The sequence below is a fragment of the Leptosomus discolor genome, chromosome 10 (assembly GCF_034619465.1).
Source record: "Leptosomus discolor isolate bLepDis1 chromosome 10, bLepDis1.hap2, whole genome shotgun sequence".
In the NCBI taxonomy this organism is placed as follows: Eukaryota; Metazoa; Chordata; class Aves; order Leptosomiformes; family Leptosomidae; genus Leptosomus; species Leptosomus discolor.
In genome coordinates this window covers 19,862,907-19,889,128 of record NC_141400.1, presented here as the reverse complement: position 1 = coordinate 19,889,128, position 26,222 = coordinate 19,862,907, and the positions used below count along the sequence as shown (strand labels likewise).

The window sequence follows — 26,222 nt, the reverse complement described above, 5'->3', positions numbered from 1 at the left end:
TCAAAAAGCCGTGCTTTTAAAAACCTCCGGATTTTCTTCCTCCTCCTTGGAATCCCTTGTGCTACTAGATGCAGGCCTGTATTCTAATCTGGGGAAAAATTAAAAAAAAAAAAAAAAAGGAAAGAAAAAGGAAAATAACTTAAAAAATAAAAGATGAGAGAACAGAGAAAAAACAACTTTGATATCCTAAGCCCTGTTTGAAGCTACAGCCTCCTGATTTTAATATCCTGTTGACTTCAGCTGGACAGGTCCCTTTCTTACACCAAGTCTATGCTCACGTGGCATCTTCAATCAGAGCTGTGGCGAAAGGCCAAAGGCTTTCAATGCCTTTTTAGGCCAGTTCAAATAACTTGGAAGAGTTCAGCTCTTCACCAGTACTTGTATGGCTTTCAGAACCTAGAAAGATAGACTATAACCCACAACATGTCCCCACACCTTTACAAAGCAACACACTTTTACAAATGCATTCATCACACGTACGTTTATTCAGTCCTTGGAGTAAAATGATAAATTTGGAGCAGAGAGATGTACATACAAACACACACGCTTGGGAAGAGGAACCAGGATTCCAGCCAAGCTCTTGTGTCTTCAAGAAAGCACTAACTACACCACCGAAACCAGCCCCTCCCTCTGCCAACACCCAGACACATCTGCTCCTCAGAATAGCAAACAGACACGTTAAGATCAGAAGGTGACACTTACCCTTTCACCAACAGCATTTGCTCAATTGTGTCCGGAAGAGGCCTACCGTAGCTTTCTGGCAGAAATAAAGTCAGAATTCCTGACAGCACCGTCAGGCTCCCCATCAGGATGTAAGGCAGGAACCGATCATAGGCACCTAGCAGCATGGAAATAAAAACAAGCTAGCATCAGCTCCAGGTCTCTGATAATGTTTGCACCTAGGTACAGGGCTTCAGCCGTGCAAGATTTACGCTTTCAGTCAAAACCAAACAAACCAACGCCCCTCACAGTCTGGCATTCAAAGCATATGTTGTTACAAATGTGGTTTTAGGGACTCAAGAGACTGTGAAACAGCAGCTGTAAGAACTGTCCCTGTTGAGTCAATGAGATGGGCGAGTCTTCAGAATATCTCTTCAATAGGGCACAATTTCTCTACGTTATGACCCTTCCTCTGAGATGCTGAGAGCCCATTTTTACCTGCAGTTTCTCAAGACACCCGGAGCTGGAAACAGAGAACAGCAGAAAAGCCCGAGGAGGCACCGAGGCAGGACCCCGAGCTGGGTACAAAGCATTGCTTTCCAACACCGGCATCTCCCCCGCACACACACACAGACCAGTTTGCTTACCAAGGTAAACGAAGTAAGGCGAGAGGATGCTGCCCAGTCTAGAGGCCATGGAACTTGCTCCAACTCCCATGTTTCTCACCACCGTTGGGTAGAGCTCAGCCGTGTAAACATAAACCATTGAAAAGGCGGACGTGATCCCAAATTTCCCTACCATCACCAGCAGGACAGACAGCGCACGAACATCTGAAATCAAAACACAGTAAGGACTTCAATAAAGCTCTGGTATCTCTTAATTCCATGGTGTTTGTGTAACTCCTGCCTAATTAATTCCAGTATCTGGTGTCATTTCCCCCCCCGGTACATGTTTACAAGCGTGGGCAATATTTTATTTTATTTAATTTTTTTTTTTTTTTTTAAATTACTAGGACTCAACGTTTTCATTTCCTCTTGAGCACGGGGCTTCCTGCCAAGCAAAAAAATGAGGAGAACAGAGCAAGAACTGGAGAGGTCCTCTCAGATTTCAGGGGCCAGATCTCTGCTATTGCAAACAATGCCATATATCTCTTTTTAATAAAGTGAACAAAGTTAAACATTTGAAACAAGTTCTTTTTGGTTTCCTGCTCTGGTTTCTCATTAACATTCCTAGCTGCAAGTCATTAATTTAATTATAGGAAGCTGGGTTGACTTTAACTGGGACAGTTAGAGATTTGCAAATCAAAACAGATTGTATCAGTGTCCAATTGACCCAAAGGACAGCAGGAAGAAAACTAAAAAGAGAGAATGCATGACATATATTACCTGTATAAATCAAGCAAAGCAGTTCTTGCACATTCTCTTTTGTTTATTCTTTGATTTGTAAACAAGTGCTAAGCAACAACACCTCCCCCATCGTATTCAACATCACATCATCAGCAACGAGTCCATAACCTGTTAATCTCACTGGCCTAAAGACACATATGGTTTGATATCCAGTAGGAGTTGTTTCATCCTCCTTTCCAGTTGCAAAACAGTACTTGAACTAGCAGTGCTAGTTCAGCACAAGCATCTTTCCTCATCAAAAATGCTTTCACAATGACTCCCTTGTATAACTGTTGAAACAAGCCATAAAGAGAGAGTCGTCGACAGCTGTTTGGGAAGTAAGCTCTGCAGCCTCCCGATAACCTCTGCTTACCAAGTCCTGGTCGGTCTAGTCCTGGTTTTACACTCAGACCTTCCCAGGGCACCTTCCCAGGGACGTACACTAAAGGCAAAACTGGACTACAACGCTAATCCCAACAGAGCACAAAGCCAACGACCCACCTTTAAAAATGCACCTGAATTGACATGTTGGGTGAGCTCCTTGTGCAGCAGCACTGAGAACCAAGGAGGAGGGGCAAAGAGAGGGAACGCATATCTGTATTTAGTCCCCTCAGGACACTTTTCCTCCACATCTGCCCACGGAACTGCACTTCACCTGTCATACGTATTTGAGATCAACTAACGATTCCATACGTGAAGGCACCAGCTGAATGAAGAGAAGAACACAGCCTCCCAAGAATAACGCGGCAGCCATTGAATACCGTCGAGGGAGATTTCGAAGCAGCAGCCAGGAAATAACGTAGGCTGGAACTTCGGTCACTGCCGAGAGGAAGCAGTTCAAATAGACGTCTCCATGCAAGTTCGGTGTGTCAAGAGAAAGTCCAAAATAACCAACAGAGATTATCATCCTGAAAGAAGCAGAATAATAGGATCAGACAAATGTCTCTTCTTCCTGAGGTTGCCATTAACCTCCTTTACATCTCTGTTAAGCACAGAAATCACTATGGAAGGCAAATCCAGCATCTGCCAGAGTTGTTCACCTCTGAAGCAGCTGAAAGTGCTGACTTCAGAAAAAGCACGATAATTAAACAGCACTGATGCTTTTTATCTTTCAAATCGTTCTTGAATTCAAAGAATAAAATGTATTAAAAATATTTCAAAATATCCTATTCAGCATTAACACAATTAGGTAACTCCAGAGCCGTTTCTCGCCTTGATGAGGCACAGGCCTACGAGTCCACGGTCAGAGGTGCTGGATGGTCCTGCAGCTATACAGGTCACACTTCTTTTCTGATGCTATCCCATGACTTTGCAACTGTCCATCCCACTCTCACTCAGACCTTGCAAGGAAGCTCTGGGTATTTGTCACTTTTAGACACCACCTTTGTCTCTGCTAGCCGCGCTGATGGAGAGCGGCTGACTACTTCTCACATATGCTTCCATATTTCAGGTCACCCCTGGGAGATAAGTGATGATTATTCACTGTGCAGTGATACCGCAGTTCCTATTACTAGTAGTTATAGCCTTAGCCTCAGAGTCTGGATTACTGAATTTTACCGCTGCTGAGGTCTACAGTAGCTTCTCATTATGTCTACTAGGGAGCTCTAGGTGGAGAACATTGTTTCTGGGTCACTACCCTCCGTGCTTCGTGGATGAAGTCAGAGAGGAGGAGTATGGCAGCCTGGTTGACCCAAACCATCCAGGATTTTTTCTGCCATGCCCCAAGCTGGCTGGGCAGCATCCAAGTCACATTTGCGTGGCTCGGTGCCTAGGTGGATCCGTGCAGCAGGACAGAGCTTGGTGGCCAGGAACGCTGCCACCTTAATTGTGCCGCTGTCAGACGAGAGCTGGCTTCCACGAGATCAAGGGAAATACACAACTGGCCTCGGAGACAAATCCTGTCCTGTCCCAGGAGATGCTGGGAAGAGAAGGTTACGCTTCAACAGGTAACGCGCGGTAAACAAGGAAATAACAGACACTGGATCAGGACGTGTCCAGGTGCCACGGTGAGGCATAGAGCACTCAGCACTTATCTCCTTCAGCATCTGTGTTATACAGAACGTGGAGCAAAATCACTGCACAACATAGAGTGGATCACTGACAAAAAATTAGCTCTTCCTCCTCCTCACTTCACATGGGAAGAGCCTTCATGGTCCAATTGCTTAAAATAAGTTGCCTAGTGCACCTGGGAAGGTATGAAGTCATTCAGCTGAGGGTAACCCCGGTGCTGCGCTGCGTGCCCGGCCAGCTAAAGCTATTCTTCTCAAAAGTAGTTACATGGTGTTTTCCACGATGTTGTGCAATATGCCCAGCCTTGTGCTTCTAGGAGTTGTTTTCATGTACAATAAATCTGCTTGCTGGAACTCACTTTCAGTAGCAGTTTGCCTCAGCTTACCACATTGGCAAACCTTGATACAGTTATATATTTTCCAGGAAACATTTAGGGGTATTTACACACCCCAGGATGACAAGAAGCCACGCTTCCTCCTCCTTGATGCACACCCAGGGAAGGGATTATTTTAAAGGCCTGCTACCTACTCAAAATCAACAAAACACTCAGCAATATGTAAAGGTGATATACTGCTATTTGCAGTCATTCTCTTTTACAGAGCTTCTTTCACGAGATCTTTCAATTCATAACCCGGATTATACCATCACTATACTGTGGGTTGGAAAACATTGCTGTGAGTCAGCACAAGATGCTTTATATATTGGGAAATCAATTAAAAGGAGGTTAGGCAACTGACATAGAAAGTGAAAACAGTGGAAAACCTGCCCAAATCAACCGAATACACCATCTTACCTCCTCTTGCAGAAAAGCCAGTCAGTGGCCCATGTTTGACTCTTCCTGCCTACCATAAAACTTCACTCATCATGTGGGAAGAAGCCCTTCAGCACATGGAATGGATTACGTACTGCCATGCCACTCTCTTTCCCTTAGATGCTTTGTCCTACCAGAAACGCTGTTCAAACAGGTTTTGCATTTGATTTCTACAACCACACACACAAAATCGTCTGTCCTTAGGAACTTGCTACTGATCTTCTCCATGCAGACTAGAAGTAGGGCAGCCTCGATGCTCTAGCCCACTTCCAATTAAAGTCGAGAGTCAGCAATTGGACTTGGAGGTAAGACAAGTGTATACAGAAACTGTATTGACATTTCTGCAAAGAACCAACATTACTTTTTTTTTTTTTTTTTTAGCTGTTTTTGGCTCAAGTTCTTTTCTCAGTGTGTTTGTAGCACCGTGCTCGGGGATGGGCAAGGGAATCTGGCTTACATTTTAGCCAAGTCATCCTTTGACCCAAAAAGCCACATCAGCTTGTACACACTGGCAGCTCCGTGGACTGAACTCCAAGGCTTTGCCTCACTAAAGCACAGGAACACTGTTCAACAAGGCAGCAAACAGACTTAGTTAGCTCCAAAGCGCTTGAGGGACCTTCTTGGTTAGGACACTGCATGTACATGCACTAATTAAACCTCACTTTTACAGCCTCCATTTTCTCTCTTCTGAGCAATTACAACTTCACTGAGATTTCCAGTAAAAGCAAACGACAACCATTTAATCCCATTGAGCATAACGTATGGCATCAGCTAGTGCAAAACCAAGCTGCAGATGGCAGGGAGGCAGAGTAGCTAGCTGGGAAGTCTAGGGAAACCTCATATTAGAACTTCAAAGGCAGCTTTATTCCTTTAAGGGACAATACAAAAGAGATGGGAAGACTCTCCCCACAAGTCCGGCACAGCTGTGTTCAGACCCCTGCGCAGTAGTTCTCTGACTAGGAGACAGGCCATGACTCATTCCCCTCCAAAGACTTTGTTACAGTCAGATGAGGTTTCCCCAAGGCCCAGTATCAGGCAGGATTCCCACGCACCATTGCCAGCTGATCTGATTCTTGCTCCAGTCAGGATATGCATGACTGCTTCAGAAAGAAATAACAATCCAGATGTAGTTCTAGACTGTTACTGAAATGAAGAACCAAAGTAATCAGGATTTTGTTGCTTCAGCCAGCAGGTCGTTGGGTTTCAAGCTGCTGTTGACCCTATCTCTTCAAAACACCTTTGTGTTCAAAGAGCAGTTTTTAATTGTTTTGCTGCTTCTGTGCTTACATACTCCAGAACCACACTTGCTTACCAAAGAATCACTGACATAATTGTGATAGTTAGGATATTTCGGGTTTTCATTAGATCCAAAATGGTGTACGTCTGTTGCTTCTGGGAATTCACATCTTGCAGCTGGAAACAAACAAACAAACAAAAACCCCATGGGAACATTAGCTTCCTGCAAGCAGAATCATTGTGAAAATACCTCAGTGTTTTGATAGGCTGCAGAGCTGAAACAGGTGCCACGCTCTTAACCACACATAGATAAGCCCTAAGAGACAATTACCTGCGAAAGCAGTTGCTCCTCCCTAATTTAAAGTCACTTAAAATTTAGGCTGAAATTAGCAATCGTTTTCTCTGCTTGAGGCTTAACAAAGCAACTTATTGTTACTTTTATACCTGAATTATGAGGCGACAGCATTAATTCACAATCAATATGTCACGACTGGCAGAGTTTTGAGCAGTACACCTTGAGGATCATGCAGATCAACTGCACCCAGACCAGAAGAGAGCAACGACGATGATGAGACATTTGAAAAGCGTGACCTGTCAAAGTAGAGGGTTTATTTAGCCTCAGGGCCAGAAGACCGAGGGTGTCTAAAAGACCAAAAATGGTCTTCAAAGATCAACCAAAAAAAAGAGTGAAAAACTGTCCTCAGTGCCCACTGCAGACAAGGCAAGCAATAACAAGCTTGAACTGCAGGAGGACAGACCTAGTAAATGACTCCTCACACTGGATCTAACAGTAATGTATTTAAACTGAGACAACCTGACTAATGAGCTGAAGAGTCCTCATCATTATCCAGACTGTTTTCCAGGCCTTCTAAGAATATAAGCAAAAAGACAACAAACTTCTCCCTTCCCCATAAAACTTGCCAGATCCTCAAAATAAACCACTTCCACATAAATGACTCATCCATGAAGCATGCGAACAAGTTCTGTGCTCAGCAAGACTGTAAAAGAGGAAAGAATTTAAGTGGTTTTTTTAATTTAGGACTTCAATTTAGACCCCTAACGAGGAGTAACAAGGGAGAGATTTTTCAAAATATGTAAAAGGTGATTTAAGAGGACAAGTTCCACTGACCAAAACTATCAACTCTGATAAAGCAACACTACATGGCTGAAGAATCACAGTTTTTTAGACATGTCACATTTTTGGTATTGCAAAAGACAGTATGTTTCCAAGATTTATCACAGGCTACTTCCTCACCAATTTAATGGTATTTTTAACAGTCTTACAGTAAGAACATTAACGAGATTTTGATCTTGTAATCTTCCACAGAGATTCTTTTTTTCTGTTCTGACATTTTATATCTATCTGAATCTGCAATTCTATCAACAGTTAGAAATCTAACCAAGAAAGAAACAAGCATCCCCCTTAGCAGCTCAAAATTATCAAATAAAAAAGGTAATACTGAAATATCTTTAAATTTTATGCTTTTCAAATTGTTAAGCTTCCAAGATACCTCACAATGTTTAAGTGAAAACTTCTCTTTCCACAACTAGATGAATCACTCTTGCCTGACAGACCTCTATTATGTGCAAGCACAATAAACTGTACACAAAGGTTACTTCCTCCCTTGATTTGTTAAGTCAGCGTGACCCAAGAATGTCAAATTGGATTTTAAGATGTTTATAGACTGAATGCCTTTTGTTGGCACTGTGTCCTGCTTCGTGGTACATGCAAATGGTTATCAAGAAAAGTAAACTATGATTGTAGCTTCCAAATAGTGCAATTACTACTTGAAACTTTTCTGAACTCTTTCTTCCTGGTCTGATGCACCTTCCTCTGCTCTGCATTACTTCATTGCTTTTTTCCCTAAAACATCAGGTTGGTCCAGTGGAAGTAGTTGGCTGTACTGCAGGGCACAATGCACCAACAAAGAGACAAATGCAACCATCAGTTTAACTTAATTCCTCACCAACCTCTCTTCCATGTTCAGTTAGTGACGTTTCTTTTGGCAAGCTAGTTGGCAGACACCGATTTGGGGCCCTTAAATCTTGTCCCTCCACTCAAAATACAGTTTACAAGGCATTGAGGAGGTAATGTGTATCTGAGCTAATGGGAACATGACGTTTCTGTAACCCCTGCAGTCGGGTGAAAATTCTGAGTGGTATTTTGTTCCGAAGGCCTGGAGGGTAAAATAGCAGTCTCGTGCTCGTGCACACCAAACTTCAGTGTATTTGCTTTCGTATACGTTCATTTTCTGTGAAAGGCAAACAGTTCTTTACATTTGGTAGCTTCTTCTCTGCCTGAAGCCAAACCTCCCACCACACAAACTGCAGTCAGCTTTACAGCTCACAGCCCTTTCTCATAAATCACATGATCTTTCCAAAGTACTCTCCAGTTTTGCCACTATTTGTTGCCAAGAAACCAGCAAACAGGAAACAAAAAAAAGAAAAAACAAATAAACCACAAAACAAAACCAGGAACAGTAAAATTCAGGGAGTCACAGCTGATGAGAAAAAGGACGCTGCCTTTCAGGAGCTGGATAAGCAGACAACATAACCCTTAACAGGACAGGCTGGAAGAAGCAGCTATGAGAAGGGCAGGGAGAGCAAAGTGATGATTTGCAATTAAACCTACTGTCCAAACATTTTTATCCCCCTCACATGGGATAATTCAGCCAACCAGCCCCTATTTGTACTCTGCAGCTTGTTCACAACTCGTTTGCGACCTGCTGGATCATAACTGCTTTTGAGATCTCTGGAGCCTAAATATTGCAGCTGCTGCTCTCCAGCTGCACGGGTTCGAGGAATACCCGGAGCGTGAGCTCGGGTTGTTGCTCCTCCATCCAGAGCTCACGCTCCAACTGCACGAGGGCTAAGGGCCAGTCGGATTTCTGAGAACCTCTGTGCAGTGTAAACATGCTTCCTAAAAACTCAAGAGAGGCTGCGAGCCTCTGCTTTACAGCTCTTCAGAAAGCAGACGCAACAACAGTGTGAACAGACCACCGATGAAGAAAAGCATGGATTTTTTTGGTTGCAACATTACTTTTACTTTAAAAAGGAAAAAGGAGGGCAGGAGTTCTGCATTTAAACAGTGGCTGCTCATCCAACTCGTTTCCCTTTGGGTGTCAGAATGTTAATCTGTTTCTGAAAGTCAATGGGCAATGATTTATCTGTAAATAAGCACCGCATATTCCAGCCCACCCTGCTGCTGAAGGGAGCACTCCCCTTTATCCAGTGTCCCCTGGGGCAACATCCCTACTCGTGCCCCTGCCTTCTGCTGCTTCATAATCCAGCCCCATTCAGAGATGGCAAACAGATCAGTGTTTCTTTCTAAGAATGGGAGACAGGGGATTTCAGGGACAGTGACCTTAAGCAGATCTTGGAGCCAGCACTTATTTTGCGTTCCCCTGCTGCAGCGCTGGCAATGGGTGAGGTTTCATGCCTACAGCATGAGAAGGAAGGAGGGGCGAAAAAAAAAAAAAAAAAAAAGGAAAAAAATGTGTTCTAATGAAAATCCAGGGAAAAAGCTATCATAAGGTCAGGGTTTTCCTGGCATTCTCACTCTGTTCCAGTAAGACCAGGATGTCTGTCCTACTATCTACAAATAAGTCTGGACAAACAGGTTGGTTTGCATCTCAGCTAACTTCTGGTCACAAGTGGTGTTCCGCAGGGGTCAGTACTGGGGCTGCTTCTGTTTGACATATTTATCAATGATCTTGATGAAGGGATAGAATGCACCTTCCTAAGTTCACAGATGACACCAAGTTAGGTGGGAGTGTTGAGGGTAGGGAAGCTCTACAGAGGGACTCGGACAGGCTGGATCAATGGCCGAAGGCCAACTGGATGAGCTTCAACAAGGCCAAGTGCTGGGTCCTGCATTCAGGCCACAACAACCCCATGCAGCGCTACGTGCTGGGGAGGAGTGGCTGGAAAGCTGCCCGATGGAAAAGGACCTGGGGGTGCTGACTAACAAGAGGCTGAATATGAGCCAGAAGTGTGCCCAGGTGGCCAAAAAAGCCAACAGCATCCTGGCCTGTATTAGGAATAGTGTGGCCAGCAGGAGCAGGGAGGTGATCGTCCCCCCGTACTTGGCATTGGTGAGGCCACACCTCGAGTACTGTGTGCAGTTTTGAGCACTTCAACACAAGAAAGACATGAAGGCGCTGGAGAGAGTGCAGAGAAGGGCAGCAAAGCTGGTGAAAGGCCTAGAGAACAGGTCTTGTGAAGGGAGGCTGAGGGAACTGGGGCTGTTTAGTCTTAAGCAAAGGAGGCTGAGGGGAGACCTTAGTGCTCTCTACAGCTACCTGAGAGGACATTGTAGAGAGGCAGGTGCTGGTCTCTTCTCACAGGTAATTAATGATAGAACAAGAGGGAACGGACTCAAGCTGCACCAGGGTAGGTATAGGCTTGATGTTAGGAAAAATTTTTCACTGAAAGGGTCGTCAGGCATTGGAATAGGCTGCGGAGAGAGGTGGCTGAGTCACCATCCCTTCATGTGTTTAAAGGTCGTTTAGATGTGGTGCTTGGGGATATGGTTTAGGGGTATACTTGGTAGAGCAGGGTTGATGGTCAGACTTGATGATCTCAAAGGTCTTTTCCAACCTGAATGATTCCGCGATTCAACTCAAGTGAAGCTGTTTCAATCTCAATAGCAAGCTGCAGCAGTTTAACGGCTGACCATTGTCCTCAGCCTGGTACAGAGGCCTTGAAAAGCAAGTGAGTATACAAGGGATTGTTGCATAAACGGCAAGACAATGTCAGTTGTCAATCAAAGCACAATCGGGAGACTGCCCAGGCAGACTCTACTCATCTGCCCAGACAGGTGCCCATTCTCCTGCATTACACCAACAGTTTGTCTGTTTGACTTTTGCAGGTCACGTTTGAATCAGTGTGGAACTGCTTCTGCACCTTAAGGTCACCAAACAGCTCAGACAAAGGGGAAATATCCAGAGGAAACAAGACCATGTTGGAAGAAATAGAAGAAACCATACCGCTAGCTCATGCACCCTGAAAGGGCTCAAGTTTTGCTTTCCTTAATGTGGAGTAGAAATTGGAAGCTGAATATGGACTTGAACTAGAATAACATTATTTCCAGCACACCTGGCCAGGATTAGTCCTGTGACAGACTTCACAGAACTACGTTAGACTGCGCAAGCAAAAAAATCTGTTCAGCAAGCAAAAAAATCTGTTCAACGCAAGCACTTAAATCACAAAGCAATAGGTACCTCAAATTCACTACCCTCCCCCAAACACTTGAGTTTAAAAGGAAAAAGGTGGCGGTAAACTGGATCAAAAAGATGTTTGCATTACAATGCACGTTGGCATTCCCATAGGGATGGGACAGCTAGGGCTTTGCAAATCTTACATGAAGCTGAGAAAAGGTGTTCTGCTTCTCAGGAAAAGGATGAGCTTTTACCCATTTGAGAAGTATGTAATATACTGTAGGTATCACTCAATTCATATGTCTGGAAATTAATTACATTACACGGTCATTAATAGATCCAGCAAACAACTGGACTGCTAAATGACTCTTACCTCGCTAGGGTCAAGTATCACATCTGGGGCTGTAATGCCGTTGGTTTTGGCAGCCTTTCGGATGATGTCTTCTGCCTCTTGAAATCTTCCCTGGGAGATCAGCCACCGTGGAGATTCTGGAATGACCCTGCAGAAAAGGTTCAGAATAACAAGCCTGCATTTCCACAGAAAGCACTGCTGCAGGCACCAATACACATCGTTCCAGGCATGAGGATCTCCAAACTTGTCACATTTTGCAGAAACGACAACAGAAATCAACAAGAGCAGACTAGCTACTGAAGAACAACAGACTAAAATGTGTTTGTGGATTTTAGAAGTACTAAAGAAATAAGCAAGGACTCAGCAAACAGAGCTACCAAAACCTTGAAAGTATGGGAAAACAGTTTAATTAAAGAAATTCAGAAATGTGAATACACAAGCAGCATGCTGTACGTTAAGGTATATCCTTAGAGAGTAACATACATGAAATTAGTAACTGTAAAGACTGTCATAAAAAAGGCAAGGCAGAAAGTAGAATTCACGAGTCATCTCACTTTGTGAGAAACCGGATGGAATCACAAGCACAAATACTCGTGTAAGTGAAGAAACACCACCACCGTGTGGACCATTTAAACTTTACATGCCACCTAAAAGTGGTAGTTCATTAACTACGGAAGAAAACAGGGAAGTCTCACAGACATGCAAGTGCCGTTCTGTAGCCTGGCATACCTATGTCCCCCTAGCATTGCCCAGCATCCCAGAACAACTGGTTTCTCATTTTGCCCTCAGTTCAGACCTACTCCTAAAAGCTCATGAATTTCAGTTGGTGCAGAAGGACGAGTTTCACTGACTTTTTTTTCTTTCCTTAGCATGTGCATCACTTAATTTTATAGAAGCCTACAGAAAATGAAGAATAGGCTTTTCAGGCGTGAGTCAGATCCCCCACAAAGCCACAGACTTGCAGCTAAACAACCGGGAAGAGCAAAGGACACAACGTCCATTCTTCACCTGCCCATTCCTGAATTTCACTGGCACAGGCTGGCTGGCCTGGAGTCTGGAACTTAAAAATCTGCAGACAGAACCTTCTAAAGACTGAATTCTTCTGACCTAGTTATACTCACCACCACAGCGGGATGCAGAGCAGCCCGGGTAAAGTAAGTGCCAGCAGCAGCATCCGCCAGTCTCTGATGAAGTAAGCAAACAGCGGCAGCAACATGTAGCCAAATGCATAAAATATGCAAACGCCCAGCGTGCAGAACACCACGCGAATTGATTTGCCAAGAATTTCTGCGCCTGTTCAAAACAGCAAAGGGAAGATTAGTATTTTAACTTAATAGCAAGCAACTTACCAAATGTACCTCTAACAATCGGCTTTGAAATACACTGCACTGGGTAGTTACAGCATATAGCGCGCTCTGCCATCCAGTTTTAGAGACACCACAGATCTGCTTCACGCAGTGATCCTGCACCAACCCAGGTAATTATACAAAGGAAAGGAAGAGAGCTGGGCCATACAGTATTTCTGTAGCTCGAAGCGGTTAATACTTCTATAATTTTATCTTCTTAGAATCTCACATTCTACTCGAGGAGCTAAAACCATCTGACGCACGACAAAACATTCACATCAGTTAACCTCAGCTTTACCTCTATAGGGTCCTCTCCAGCTTACGGAGAGAGAGAGAAAGCAGCTTCTTTAAAGGATAATTCAGAGATGCCTAAATTCCGTTCCTGACCCATATCACCTTCTAAAAGACTATTTCACTATTAGCCAAAAAAATCTCACAATCTTTTGGTGTACACATGTGGAGTTCATTCTGGGTCACTAATAAAAGGCCAGGCTAGTGGCAGTGGAATGAAATGCACAAACGGGGGTCAATGCTTCCCTTTGAAATGCTTTGGGACCTGCACATCAAGAGACATACAGAGAAATATAATCTTCCTCGTTTTCCCAGAAATCAAAGAAGTTGCAGCAGGACTTCTGCCTTGAGGCTGGCTAAACGCTGCTTTCACACCTGCACTGGCCTTCTTTGGCCTAAAAGGAATTTCTTGCCAACATCTGGTACTTTGGACAGTGAGGTCACTGCAAACAACACTAATATTAAAGTGGTTTTTTTTGAAGTTTCAGATTTAAGGTAAGTCATGTTCCCATGATCAAATATGGTCTTAGTTAAATTTAAAGTACACAAAGCAAGAATCATTATGCCATTTAAATTTTTGCTATAGGCCGTTTAGAGGAGTCTTTATAACACTTTATTTTTTTTTTTTTTACTTTTACAAGTTTTTAAATCAAATAAGCATGTAGGCACCAAAACAGACAACAGAAATCCCTGAAAAAAACATGTCTTGCATGTCTTATCTCTCCAACTAGAAGATGGACTTTGTTTTGAATAATTGATTTCTGGTTTTTTTGCCTTTTTAGGATGGTGTAAGCAACAGAATTAATTCAGATTGCACCTCTCTCAACTGGAAACTTCCAAGCAGAGGATGAATTATCCACGTGCGGTATTGCTTGGCAAAACAAATCAACCCTAAGCCAGCACTGAAAAGGAGCAGGAAAAGCAACAAGGCTAAAGAACACACACTGTGCCCAGCAGGACTTTCATACCAAGAACAAACGCTGCCACGTAGTTAGATATCTGTCCCATGCCGACCAGCACAAAGAACACTGAAAACATCTCCCAGCTGGTAGAGAAGACCTGTATGAAGCTGAAGCCGGTCTGCATCGCCAGAGTTGCAAACAGCACATTCTTCCTGCCAAACCTTCCATGGAGAGATTAAAAAAAAAAAAAAAAAAAAGGAAAACAACAAAAAAGAGATTATTATACAACATAGTGAAATCTTTAGAAACAGAAAAATAAGATTACTCATATGCACACTTACAGAGATACAAAACATCTGCAAAATGCAGAGATTCAGGAAATGTGACACAGGCACAACTGTTCTAAGTACATTTAACAAAATCCACTAGCTATGGGTGTTTATAAAGACAGAATTTTAAATTTGACCTCAAAAAAAAAGGAGAACAAGTCTCAGGGATGTCTCTAAACATACTCCAAAGTAATTAGAAGAGAATGTCATTGATCTGAGTTTTCCAGATGAAACTCATCTCCTACACCTGTTTCCTGCCATAAAACCAGTATGCTCCAGAAGTGATTTTGCTGAAAAAAAGAAACAGAAAAAGGTAACACCCACTAACAACCTTTGTAATATTCTGTTCTAGTTCAGGACATTTACTCCATACACTCTGTGTACATTCAGGTTAGACAGTCACAGAACAAAGACACGTTAGTAATTGCAGAAAGACACTTGGAGCAAACTTCACATACAAGAACTGCTTATGGAACAGCGACAAGCAAAGAGCCAGCAGCTCTGGTGTATATACTTTACTTGTCTGAGAGCTGTCCCGATACGAAGGATCCAAGCAGGACGCCCACAAAGAACAGGGAGGTGCTCATGGGTCCCTTCCAGTCATCACCACATACGAGATTCCACTGCAGGGAGAGAGAACATGGAAGTCTTCTGGCAAACAGGATCTCCCCTCCCTCCTAAACACCTTGCTGAGCCCGGATGAAAACATACCCTTTGGACAGAAAATCTCCACAAGAGAAATTAATAACTAACCTACAGCGCAGATGCAGCTCCGTGGGCAGACATGCGGGAAGGGATGCTGGGCAGCAGAGGGTAAAGGCCACCCACCCCCAGCCATCCGGGGAGCGACTCAGCTGAGGCCCCGACACTGCCTTCAGGGGTGACCCCCTTGCCTTGCTTTACGCAGGTGATGGCTGTGGCATTTCCCCTACATGTCACACGAGTGACGGTAACTAATAATGTCATAAGGCACTTGGTTCAGCTCCCTTTCAATGGCTCTGCAGCCCCTTAAACTGCTGCAGTTGTGCTTTGGAAGGAGTGAGAACAGATCCCAAAACTTGATTTACCTGCATATGGCAAAGTTTGCCAGTAAAAAATCCAGATTTCTAATTTATGAGAAACTGAATGACACAAACAAGAATATAGAAAAAAAAAAAAAGGCTCTTCCTTTATTACATTTAAGTATGGTTTTGAGAGAGACTGGAGACTGTTCACTCCTCACTGGGAACCTAACATCCATCATAATCTTTAGAATACAAATTGAAATATACACCAACCAAACCAAGATTTCTAAAATGAAAACAAAAGAGAAGAAAACAAGATAATTCTTCAATTAAGACTGCAACAGTTTCCAATCTCCTACTTGTTTCAGTCTGATAGCACTTGTGTTATTTTTGTATGTATCCAACAGCTATTACTGCAAGAGTCTTAATTTTATTTTGGTTATCTGGGAGGAAAAAAGGTCTGTAAATTAGAGGAAAGGACAAAACCCAGCAGGGATGCCTCATCCCTCACTGCTATGCTGCGACTGGAGGAGTTCCCAGAGCTCTCCCCTGGCAGAGGACAGGAGGTGCCACAGCCCCACAGGAGAGGAATTTGGAGGCAACCAATGCTTCTGACGTGAGGCCAAACCCTCCTGAGCTTAGTTATTCAAACAGCTCTCACAGGGCCCCTTCTGATGTTTTAGGGATGGAAACCAAGTTTTTAATCTGTATTAAAAAGGTTGAAATGAAAATAAAATATTCACCCTGACCCAAATAATTAATTCCCCTTGCTCCTCAATTATGAATAATTAAGTATAGCGTGTTTTCCTCTTAGGTTTTTTTTTTTTTAATTCGTACCAGAACACCCTGTAGGATCTGCCCTGCAGCTGCTCTGCGGCCCAGCCCCGCCATCCACCTCGTCAGTGGTCCCGCACGTGGGAACGCCAGCGTTTTGCTTTGCCTGCCAGCCCCGTCTCCTCAGCATTAAGCCCTTGACTCCAGGAACCTCACAGCCCTCAGCCTGGTAACATGCTACAGTGACATCCTCGTGGAGGTTTGAAGGTTGGAGGATCACTAGGAACCACACACTGGATGAACAACACCAGCAAGGGCCGTCCCTTCCCAGAGCCCTGTGGCAAAACTCTGCTGAACCACTGCTTGTTTCATGGAAGAGCATCCAGTTTTGAATTAGAACTGGAAGTTCCCGAGATGAGTGATGCTCATTCGTACAGGCTGCACTCTCGCGGGCGCTTGTGTAACTGTAGCTGCCAACCCTTACGCTATCTTATGAATTCATCTCATCTTTATTATTTTTTTTTATGTCATGGGAGCAAATAAAACGCACCTTTTCCCAGTTTGTAACTGTATTAAAGTCATTTCTTAACCTCTCCTTTGATAAATCTGATTGTGGTTTTAGGTCTGAAAAATCTCTCCTTATATCAAACTTCATAACCCTCGACGTTATTTTTGCACTTATTCCCCAAATCTTTCCAGCCTCACACCACTGGACGCACAAGCACCAGCACCCAATGCACTGCTCTGATAAATCCCACCAACATCATCAACTGAGCACCGTTACAGAAGGTCCTTTCAGATTTGTGGCTTTCTAATGTGCCAACAAATTTATACCACGGGAATTAAGTTACTAGAGGTATCAATATAATTTTGATTAAAAACTGTAATTAACATTTATAATTAAATCTGTATTTATTCAATGAAAGCTCTACTTCATTATAGAGTAAAGAAAGTTTGAGCAATTCTGTAGTGACCACAGAGGCTAATCCAGCCAGGAAACTTCAGCAAAATGTATCTGGCAACTTGGAAATATGCAGCAAATTATTGAATTTAACCACCGAAACCTTTGGCCTCTCTATGACATGCCTTCATACGACGACACTTATCAGGAAAACAAACACCACAAATACAAATCCTGCATTAATAAATACTCACCTACTCACAAAGAATCACCTTTGTATCAGCTACAGGAGCCGGATATCTTCAATAACACAACTAAAATCTAACTAGCCAAATGTCTAGCTCAGCAATTTCTAGTCTGTCATTACTAAATAAGCCATTATTTTACAGCTGATCACCCTGTGCTTGTGAGTTAGCCGTTGCCTTTCACCTATCTTACACCCTGTACTTTGGTACAAGCCTGCCCAACATTTGGCTTTCCGGACACTGGCACGCTTGTGCCCAGTAACAAACATTTTCTTCAGACCACTGAGGTAGAGACGTTGCTTGGACAAGTTCACGCTATAAAAATGTTTTGCACTGTTCTGCCAAAAGCTTCTTGCACCAGCAGGTGGAAACATATCGGTCCTTAAAATGTGGCAATGACTACCAACTTGTTTTTCTGTCCCATCTATTAAAGCAATGGTAGGAGCTGTTATGCTGAAGATCACTTGAACCAGGCACCAAAATGAATTTCAATATCAAATTTCCAAGGTAAAGTTACCTTGGTTGTGCAATACCAGTTATTTACAGACTCCACGGGCACACAGCAACTGGAATGAAGGGATGATAAGGTGTGTTACCCCTTGCCCCAGTAAATGAATGCTGAAGCCTTCAACTTTTTAATGACTCACCAACCAGGTCTGCTATATTGCCTGTTAGTCATGGTGGCATCAGTCTTCCAGAACTGCTCAGCAACGAGACCCTTCCCTCAGCTGCACGCAGCCCAAGAAGTAGTCACCGAAGCATCGCTGTTAGCAGCCCAGCACCGCTAAGAGCATGTCCCAGGAGTAGTTACTGATTGAATTCTGCTGCTGGCAGTGCTGCTTGGACACAGTATACGGTGACCCAGTGCTCTAAAATCATGTGCTATTTTCACTTCTTCGTATCTGTTGAGTTAGCCTGCTATCTGTAAACGGCCTTTGCCCCAGGGAATGAGATCACATTAACCTCAGCAAGGTATCGGGGCTCCAAACAGGAGAAAAAACATTCCAGCTTTGTGTCAAAGAGTAGCTGCTGATGTTGTGAAGCATCAAGCTCCGGTACCCAACACTCAAGGCATGGCACAGAGCATTCTCACTCAATTTTACCACAACTTTAGAAGAAAGCATCCTTCTGTTGAAGTTTAAACTTTTCCTAATCAGCTTGCAGATACTTTGGGCTGTAGCTACTTCCCGAACAATTCATCAGGCTGGGGTGATGTCTTCAGCAGCAGCCTCACACCTAATCACAATAATCACTTGCGCATCCGAGGCAAGATGGACAGCGAGATACGCACCTCCGTAACAGATTCCTGGCTGATACCAGCTGCTGGTGACAACGGGGTTGGGAAGAGGACAGGTTATCAAGATGGCCAGAAAATGTGGGTGGCTTGGGGGACAAGGTGGGGGCACACCATAAGGGAGACAGGCTGAAGCAGTTGCATCTCGAGCACAGGTTTGGGGCCAGAGTATGAAACAGTCCTAGGTATTTACAGTCATCACTTATGCTTCTCTCTAGGAGAGCACTTCCAAGTTCTGCTTCATCTCCTACACGGCAAGTCTGCTACCCAGAACCACATCTCCAAATCCCTTATTATGAGGCAAGGCCAGTTACAAAACTGAGAAGACTCAAAAAAACCCCTAAACTACTCCCTTGGATCCTCCCTCCCCCCAACACAAGACCCTCCTCAGCCACATTTTATTAGCTTCCAGCCTTTTATCACAATACAAGGTTATTGTATTCCTGAACAGGAAGCATTATTGCAGGTTTAGCTGGAATTACACTAAGCAGCATACGCAGAAGTGTGTCAGTCTTGCTGGACTGGTATTTCCTCTATTCTCTCTTACACCTTTCCAGTGTTAAACTCTACCCAAAAAGAAAACTACCCTACAATTTTCACACAAACCACAACGACAATGAAGTTCAGACTCCGAGATGAAACACTTGAATTCTTTAACCTGCAAACTGCAGAACAATCTTCAAAGCATGAAACAACCATAATTGCAAGAGAAGTTTAGGCAGACGGGATGCCACAAGTGCAGCTGAAGATACTGCCAAGTAAAAAATATCATTCCTCTAAGTTCTCCAGGCACGTGAAAACCTTGGTGGGTAAAGACTCAATCCCTGTGTACAGGCTCTGCGCCCCCTGTACCTGCAGAACAACACCTGCCTTGAAAGGAGGGCTGGCACTTCACAAATCACCAGCAGTAAATCCTGCTCTCATCCAGACATCGATGGAGACCCCTTATCCTCCTTCACTGTCACTGCAATTGTATCATCTTGTACCAGGTGACAAAACAGGAAATAAAATTTAGCTGCTAACAACAAATTTTGCCCAGTATTTCCATCATAACATGGAAATTGCTAGTCTAATTATAGGGGAGCTCCTCAAAACATCAGAAGTCCTCGCAATACAGCGTCACAGCAAACACACACCTACCATCACCAAACATACACCCCTACCGAACGTCTTTGCAAAGCTACAGCAGTTGCATGGCCACCAACAATACAATTTAGGACCTCAGCTGACAAAAGCGTGTTTCTAAGATTATAGAGAACTGTTCCACCGCAGGAGCACTCGTGCTTCCCTAATGTCATTACGAGAGCCCTAAACAAAGATGAACTATGACAAATACAAAAGCTTTGAGAGCCTTATGTGGTTACACCCCTCTTATATAAGGAAAAGCCTTATAGGAAGAGGAATTTTTACAGCTACAACACATGGTGTCCTCCCACTCCTTTATTTATTTTGTTTAAAAACTGTTTTCTTCTCTTCCTGAAAAACAACACGCACGATTGAAAAATGAAGTGGGATAGTCCCATGTGCTAATATTTTCTTTTTAAAAATCAACATGTTAGCAGGAATTTTTGAAGCTAATCCAAGAAGCTGTACTCTCCCCTACTACTTACTTCTCTCTGCAAGTGGAGGCAGGTTCTTCAAAAAAATCTCAGTCTCACAACTGAGTACTTACGACCTTCGATTCAGAATCTGGTCTTGTTTATACCCATATAAACATTCGCTGCTTACTTGAGAGCTATCAGTGTTATTAAACACCCTTTCCTCTGAAAATCCATTTGTATACTTCAAACACTTAGAAGTTCCAGATGTTACATTGAAGCTTATCATCTAAATGTAAACAGAAGTCTCTACCTAGGAAATACACATTCTGCTCAATTTCTCCCCTGGTAGTTGTTTTAAATTTTTACAGAGGTAAAACTTGCCCAGGACAGGAAGGGAAGTGCCAAATATTTTATAATTCCAGTGCAGAAACTTAACTCTCCCCCATACACCACATTTTTGAGATGGCTGGAGAACAAGGAAACAGGGCAGCAACATCAGACACTGAGAAACACGAGCTGGGTTTTAATCTGAAAGTAAAGACAGCATAATGGGAACATTGCCCTGTTGTTAATTGTCCAGGGTACCTCTAAAAGAGCATTGTTTCCATTTTAATGGCATCCACTGCAGGCCTATCACTCTTTAATAGCACTAGCCCTATTTCATGTTGCCAGGTCAGAAATGTCTGTACTTTGTACAATTCTGAAGGGTCCTGCATTATGTGCTTCTTAAACCACACCTTGAAAACCTCAGCATTTTTATTTTAGAAGTACTTTTGTATATCTGTCAGACATTCATATTTATTTACTTATTAAATGAATATTTATCTACTTAAGTGAAAACTAGGCTTTTTTTCCTTCTCACAAGACTATTAATACTACAATTTTGTACCTGCAAATTACTTAGAGGTCTTTCCATAGCTTTATCAGCTCCTGGGGCTGAGAAGTTGTCATCAATACGACCTTCAGCCAGAAAAATAAGCAGGTATTAGCCCACAGCAAGAAAGAGGATGCACCTGTTTTGAAAGATGAGCAATAATGGAGGTGACTAACATTAATGTAAGGTTTGGTACGAGCTGAAACTGTCGCTATTTGGGGGGCATTGCTTGTTCTGGCATGAATAAAAACATTCTGAACAGCAGCTTACGTAAGTAGCTGTGAAGTGATTGTATTTCTAAAAGATCAGGTGAAAATGCCTGGTTTTTAAAGTTTTTGGACTTGGTGATCTCAGCCGTCTATTCCAACCTCATGATTCTATGATTCTATGACACGGGCTTGATTTACACTTCAGCTGCTGGCTCCACTCTCAGAAAAGCCTGTGGAAATGACAGTTTCTAGAACAAGCTTGTGTTTTTATTTTGGTAAAGCAAAACGATACACCCCTCTGCCTTCCAACAAAGGGCGAACACCAAAACCCCTATTTCACAACGCCCATTTGTGTCGTTCCAGATGTCACCACTGCAACCTCTGCTGAAGGTCCAGCACAACCCACTGCTCTTCAGGGACAGGGGTCTGACAGCACAGCAGGGCACCTGCATCCCTGGTGTGCAGCAAACAGAAACCTCTGGGCCCTTGGATCTGCCCAGAACCTCCTCTCCCTGCACGTTGGCACAGGACAGAGCACCAGCAGGACACTCGGCGATTCCCACCGTGCGCATCCTTCCTCTGCAAAGGCCCAACAGTCCCTGAAGCTTGTTACGAGCACACCAGGCACAAACCAGGCAGCTCTGGAGGGCGCTACCTGCACAGAACTGACTTCAAATGGATGAACAACACGACATGTTTTTAAAAGCTGAGGATGAATACGTGTATACAAAATTCAGTGTCTATTTATGTTGCAGCATGTAAGAATTACTCCTGTACAGACTAAAATATTTTGACTGCTGTATCATCTAACGTCTTCTCATTATATCATATTTCTAGTCCACACATGCTCTTAATAACCACACTGCTCAATTCTATTCCCAGTTATTCACTATAGCCCCATAACAGGTAAGACTGGCAGAAGAAGTCTGCCTTTTCCCTTAAATACCCCCAGTTTTATTCCTTTTACTACCACATACCACTTTTATTACTCCTACATTCTTTTTTTTTATGGGACTTACGGAGGAATAAGAATGACACAGATGGCTTCTTGAGCCAAAGTAAAGCTTTTCTTATCCCCCGAGAGCTACAGCATTTCAAAAAGTAAAAGACAGAAAGGGATTTTGTTACACGGGAGTTGGTTAAATACTGCAGACCGGCTAATAACAACCTTCTGTTGTTAGTCTGTATGAGAAAAGGAAGTCTCTCTTCAAATGAGAGAGAACTGAATGTCTTAAGTCTCTGCTGAAAAGCGGAACCATAAATGAGGACTTTCTCTAGAGTCACGGGAGACTCAGCAAAAAGCGTTGTTAAAAAAAAAACCCCACCAACCTCCCTTCCCCCTCCCAGTGTCAGCTAAGGAAATCTGGGACAAAGGTCCTCATGATTATTCAACAGGTTAGAGATACACAACCAAACACAGGATTAGTGAATCATAAAAGCAGCAGCACCAAGCCAAGAAATTAAACAAGTGTAACACTGAAAACCTGCAAGTATGTGAAAGGTCACAGCTCTTACAAAACTCCCTCAGAAGCATTAATATTAAAGGAAAAGAAAAGAATACCGCCTCAGTGCATGATGTCTGGGCAGACAAACATTACCTCCCACAGGCACAAAACATCTGCCAAACCACACAGACAACAGGCCAGAGCTGCTGGAGAGTCTCAGCAAAACGCTAGCAGCTCCCGTTTCTTATAGATTATAAGACTCCTGGACAGCACTATGGTAGATCAAGACATTTTAATTTACACCAAGCCAGAGCTCTGCGAAGAAGCTCCAGAGACAAAGTACTGGCTGAAACCATGTCTAAGCCAGGTCAACCATTACAGTAGGGCACTCGGGATAAAACCCGTGTGTTCACCGTGAACGGGACAGCCCCGAGAAGATGCCAATTGCCTTACACTGCCCTAAGAGTGCCTCAGCCTTCCACAACAGCGCATTTCAGTAACAACCAGGGTCTAGAAATTCAGAGCAGCTTTCCTCCCGAGGAAGACAGCAGATCTTTAGAAAGAGGTGAAGCAATGCGTTGTGCCACTTGTCAGAATCACTCAAGCCCCTGCTGCTGCGTGTGTTGAAGGGAAGTTTCCAACAACGCCAGTGTGACCATTTCCATGCCTCCCTGTGCTGCCATCGATCCTCTCCCACACTCCCTTCCTCACCCCAGTTCTCCTGAGGAGGATTTCTGTGCTCAGATCAGCTTACGGTCATTAAGTACTCACATCTATCACTATCCAAACATCCACAACAACTCATTTTGCAAAGCAAGAAATAAAGGCAAATATCTCCAGCTCTGTAAAGTTTGTCCACAGGCATGAACAGGCGATGGGACTGTATAAACAGCTTATAAGCCTTCAGAAAAAAAAAAAAAAAAACAACCAACCAACTTATACAGCTTTGAAATTTAAGTATTCCTCAAAATCTATTTCCTTGTATATTAAGTCAAGCAACACCTGTGGGTCTGTACAGCTTCCACCTGAAACAAGAGGCACAATCAGCACAGCTTCCACTTTGTTTGGCTGCCCTGACCAGAGACTTGACTCAAGTAGGCAAGAAGCTGACCTGTCCTGGCAGGTGAGCTGGGAGACCAAAGCAGTGGGCATGGTGGGCACACAGCAAAGTTCAGGGTCCTTTGGGACACAGCATCAAACAAAGGCTCCCCAACGGCTGCATCTTGCACAACTCGGGGTGACCTCCACTGCCTTTTATTTAAAAAAAAAAAAAAGAAAAACAACAAACCCTTTTGACCTCCCGGGTTCAAAGAGATATGTCTGAGCGCCCGAGCGAGCTGAACCCCCTGTCCCTGTTCTGACTCTTGCTCGGAGCCACTTGCATAGACACCAGGTAAACCCCATTCAGCAGTTCCCGTCCACACGCCGCGCTGGTTAACGAAACGCGCTGCGTTTGGAGAGCGCTGCTGCAAGTGGATACGAACACAAAACCGCAAAAGAAACGTAGCGGGCTAGACTGAGAGCAGGGCAATGCTCAGGCAGGGCCCCCCAGCCACGGCAAAGCCGCACCGGTGCTACGACAACCACACGCCTCCCCTTGGCACCCCCGGTGCAGCCCTGCCCGCGTCTCCCGCTGCCGGAGGGACCCGCTCCCGCCGCCCCCGCACCTCGGTAACGATGGTGGAGCGGTAGACATCGCGGCTGTACTCCCAGCCGTCCAGGCACGGCTCCTGCTCCAGCGACCCCAACTCCACGTCGGAGCCGGGCCGCAGCCCCAGCGCCGAGAAGTTGGCGAGCGCGGCCAGGCGGTAGCGACGGCAGCGGCTCGGCGCCGCCCGCCCGCCCCGCAGCTCCAGCGGGATGCTGGCGTTGAGCCACTCGCCGCTCAGGTTAGCCCCGCGGGGCACGGCGCACCGGTGCTCGGGGGTACCGGCCAGGAAGACGATGGAAAGCCCGTTGAAACCGTTGGGGATGATGCTGGCGCTGAGGAGGAAGAAGACGAGCCGCTGGAAGCGGCCCCACTCGCCCAGGAAGGCGGTCACCTCCTCGTAGTCGCGCATGGCGCGGCCGAGCTGCCGCCGCCGCCGCTACCTGCGGGCCCGTCTGGCGCGGGGAGAAAGCGGCCGCCCGGCAGCCCGCCGAGCGCCTCGCCATGGGCCGGGCCTCGCCGGCGGGGGGAGCGGCCGGGGGTGGGGTTTGCAGGCGGAGGCCCCTCAGGTGGGGCCGGACGCTGCCGGGGAGCCGCCGCGGCCCTAACCCGGCCCGGCCGGGGCAGGCGGCTCCCGGCATGCCCTTCGCCCGCCCGGGAGGCGCGGCGGGGGCTCGGCCGCTGAGGTGATACCGGGCCCGGCGCCGGTTCCGGGGCTTTAAGCCGCGCCGCCGCCGCCGCCGCGGGGGGAGCTGCCCGGCCGGGCCTCGCCTCGCCTCGTCTCGTCTCGTTTCGTTCGCCTCCCCGCCGAGCCGAGCCGAGGTCTGAGGGAGAACCCAGGCCTGGCTGGAAGAGGCGATCCCGGTGTGGCGGGAGATGGCAGGCAGCGCGGAGAGGCCTGCGGGCAGCAGCTCTGCCTGCTCGTACCGCTGCTCCCTGCCCGCCGAAGCAGGGCTGGGCCGCGGGCTCCAGGCGGGCATTGCTCTGGCCCAGGACCTCTTTCCAGCTCCTCACAAGGCCCGGCTGGGCAGGATGACACGATCCCTGCCCTCTGGTGACTCCTCCTCAGAAGGAGCCTGTTAATGCAGGCATCGGGTCCCTTATTTACTGCCTAAACGGTTCAGAAATCGGGCTTGAGAGTAATGGAATAGTTATTCAGCTACCTGCAACACCCCCCCACACCCCAGCTTACCTACATGTTACAGGTAAAAAGGGTTTGCTGACCATGACACTTAAGTTCTGAAGGAGCATGTACTATATGTTTGACAATACTAAATTTAATAAAAATATGCTATTCTTAGGCCAAAAATCCCAGCTCATAACCTACCAGCACTGTCAGGAAGATCCTGTCTCTCAGAGAGCTCAGTTCAGAGGCTGCCATGATCGTTGCTGCAGAATTTGGCCTTGCTCTCCATAAGGCTAATTCACATTTCCGACTGGCTTTTTTTTGGCTGGCATTTTCTCCGCCTCAAACTGATAAAAGCCAAGTCTTATTTTTACAGCATTTTTGAATGCTTGTATTTTAAAAGAGCTTTCATTCCACATTGGAATTGCACAGTTGTGAAAAATCTCAGAGGTGGGAAATTATATAGATGAAGGAGAAGTTAAACCTCAAAATCATCCTTCGGCCTGGCCAGGGTCTGTGTCCAGGGCTTTATAGGATTGCAGGGTTGGGACTGAACCATCTGAAAGCCAGAAAAACTGTACTACCATAACAGTCTTCCTGTGTGGAAGAGCTTATTGTAGGTTTTATTTTCATACTTTAGCCATGCTAAATACATTATAAATTACTTCTTTAAACATCTT

At 45.0% G+C, this 26,222-nt stretch overlaps 1 protein-coding gene across 1 annotated transcript; it reads right to left on the bottom strand.

Moving 5' to 3' along the window:
* LOC104347300 (organic cation/carnitine transporter 2) lies at positions 1 to 24,828 on the bottom strand. The gene is made up of 10 exons (XM_086471009.1): positions 24,436 to 24,828; positions 15,001 to 15,104; positions 14,219 to 14,373; positions 12,735 to 12,906; positions 11,635 to 11,761; positions 6,179 to 6,279; positions 2,739 to 2,953; positions 1,308 to 1,490; positions 703 to 838; positions 1 to 88 (listed from the first exon to the last, which is right to left on the bottom strand). The coding sequence occupies exons 1-10, from the start codon at positions 24,826 to 24,828 to the stop codon at positions 1 to 3; spliced, it is 1,674 nt and encodes a 557-aa protein (XP_086327135.1).
* Between the last annotated feature and the right edge of the window lie 1,394 nt (positions 24,829 to 26,222).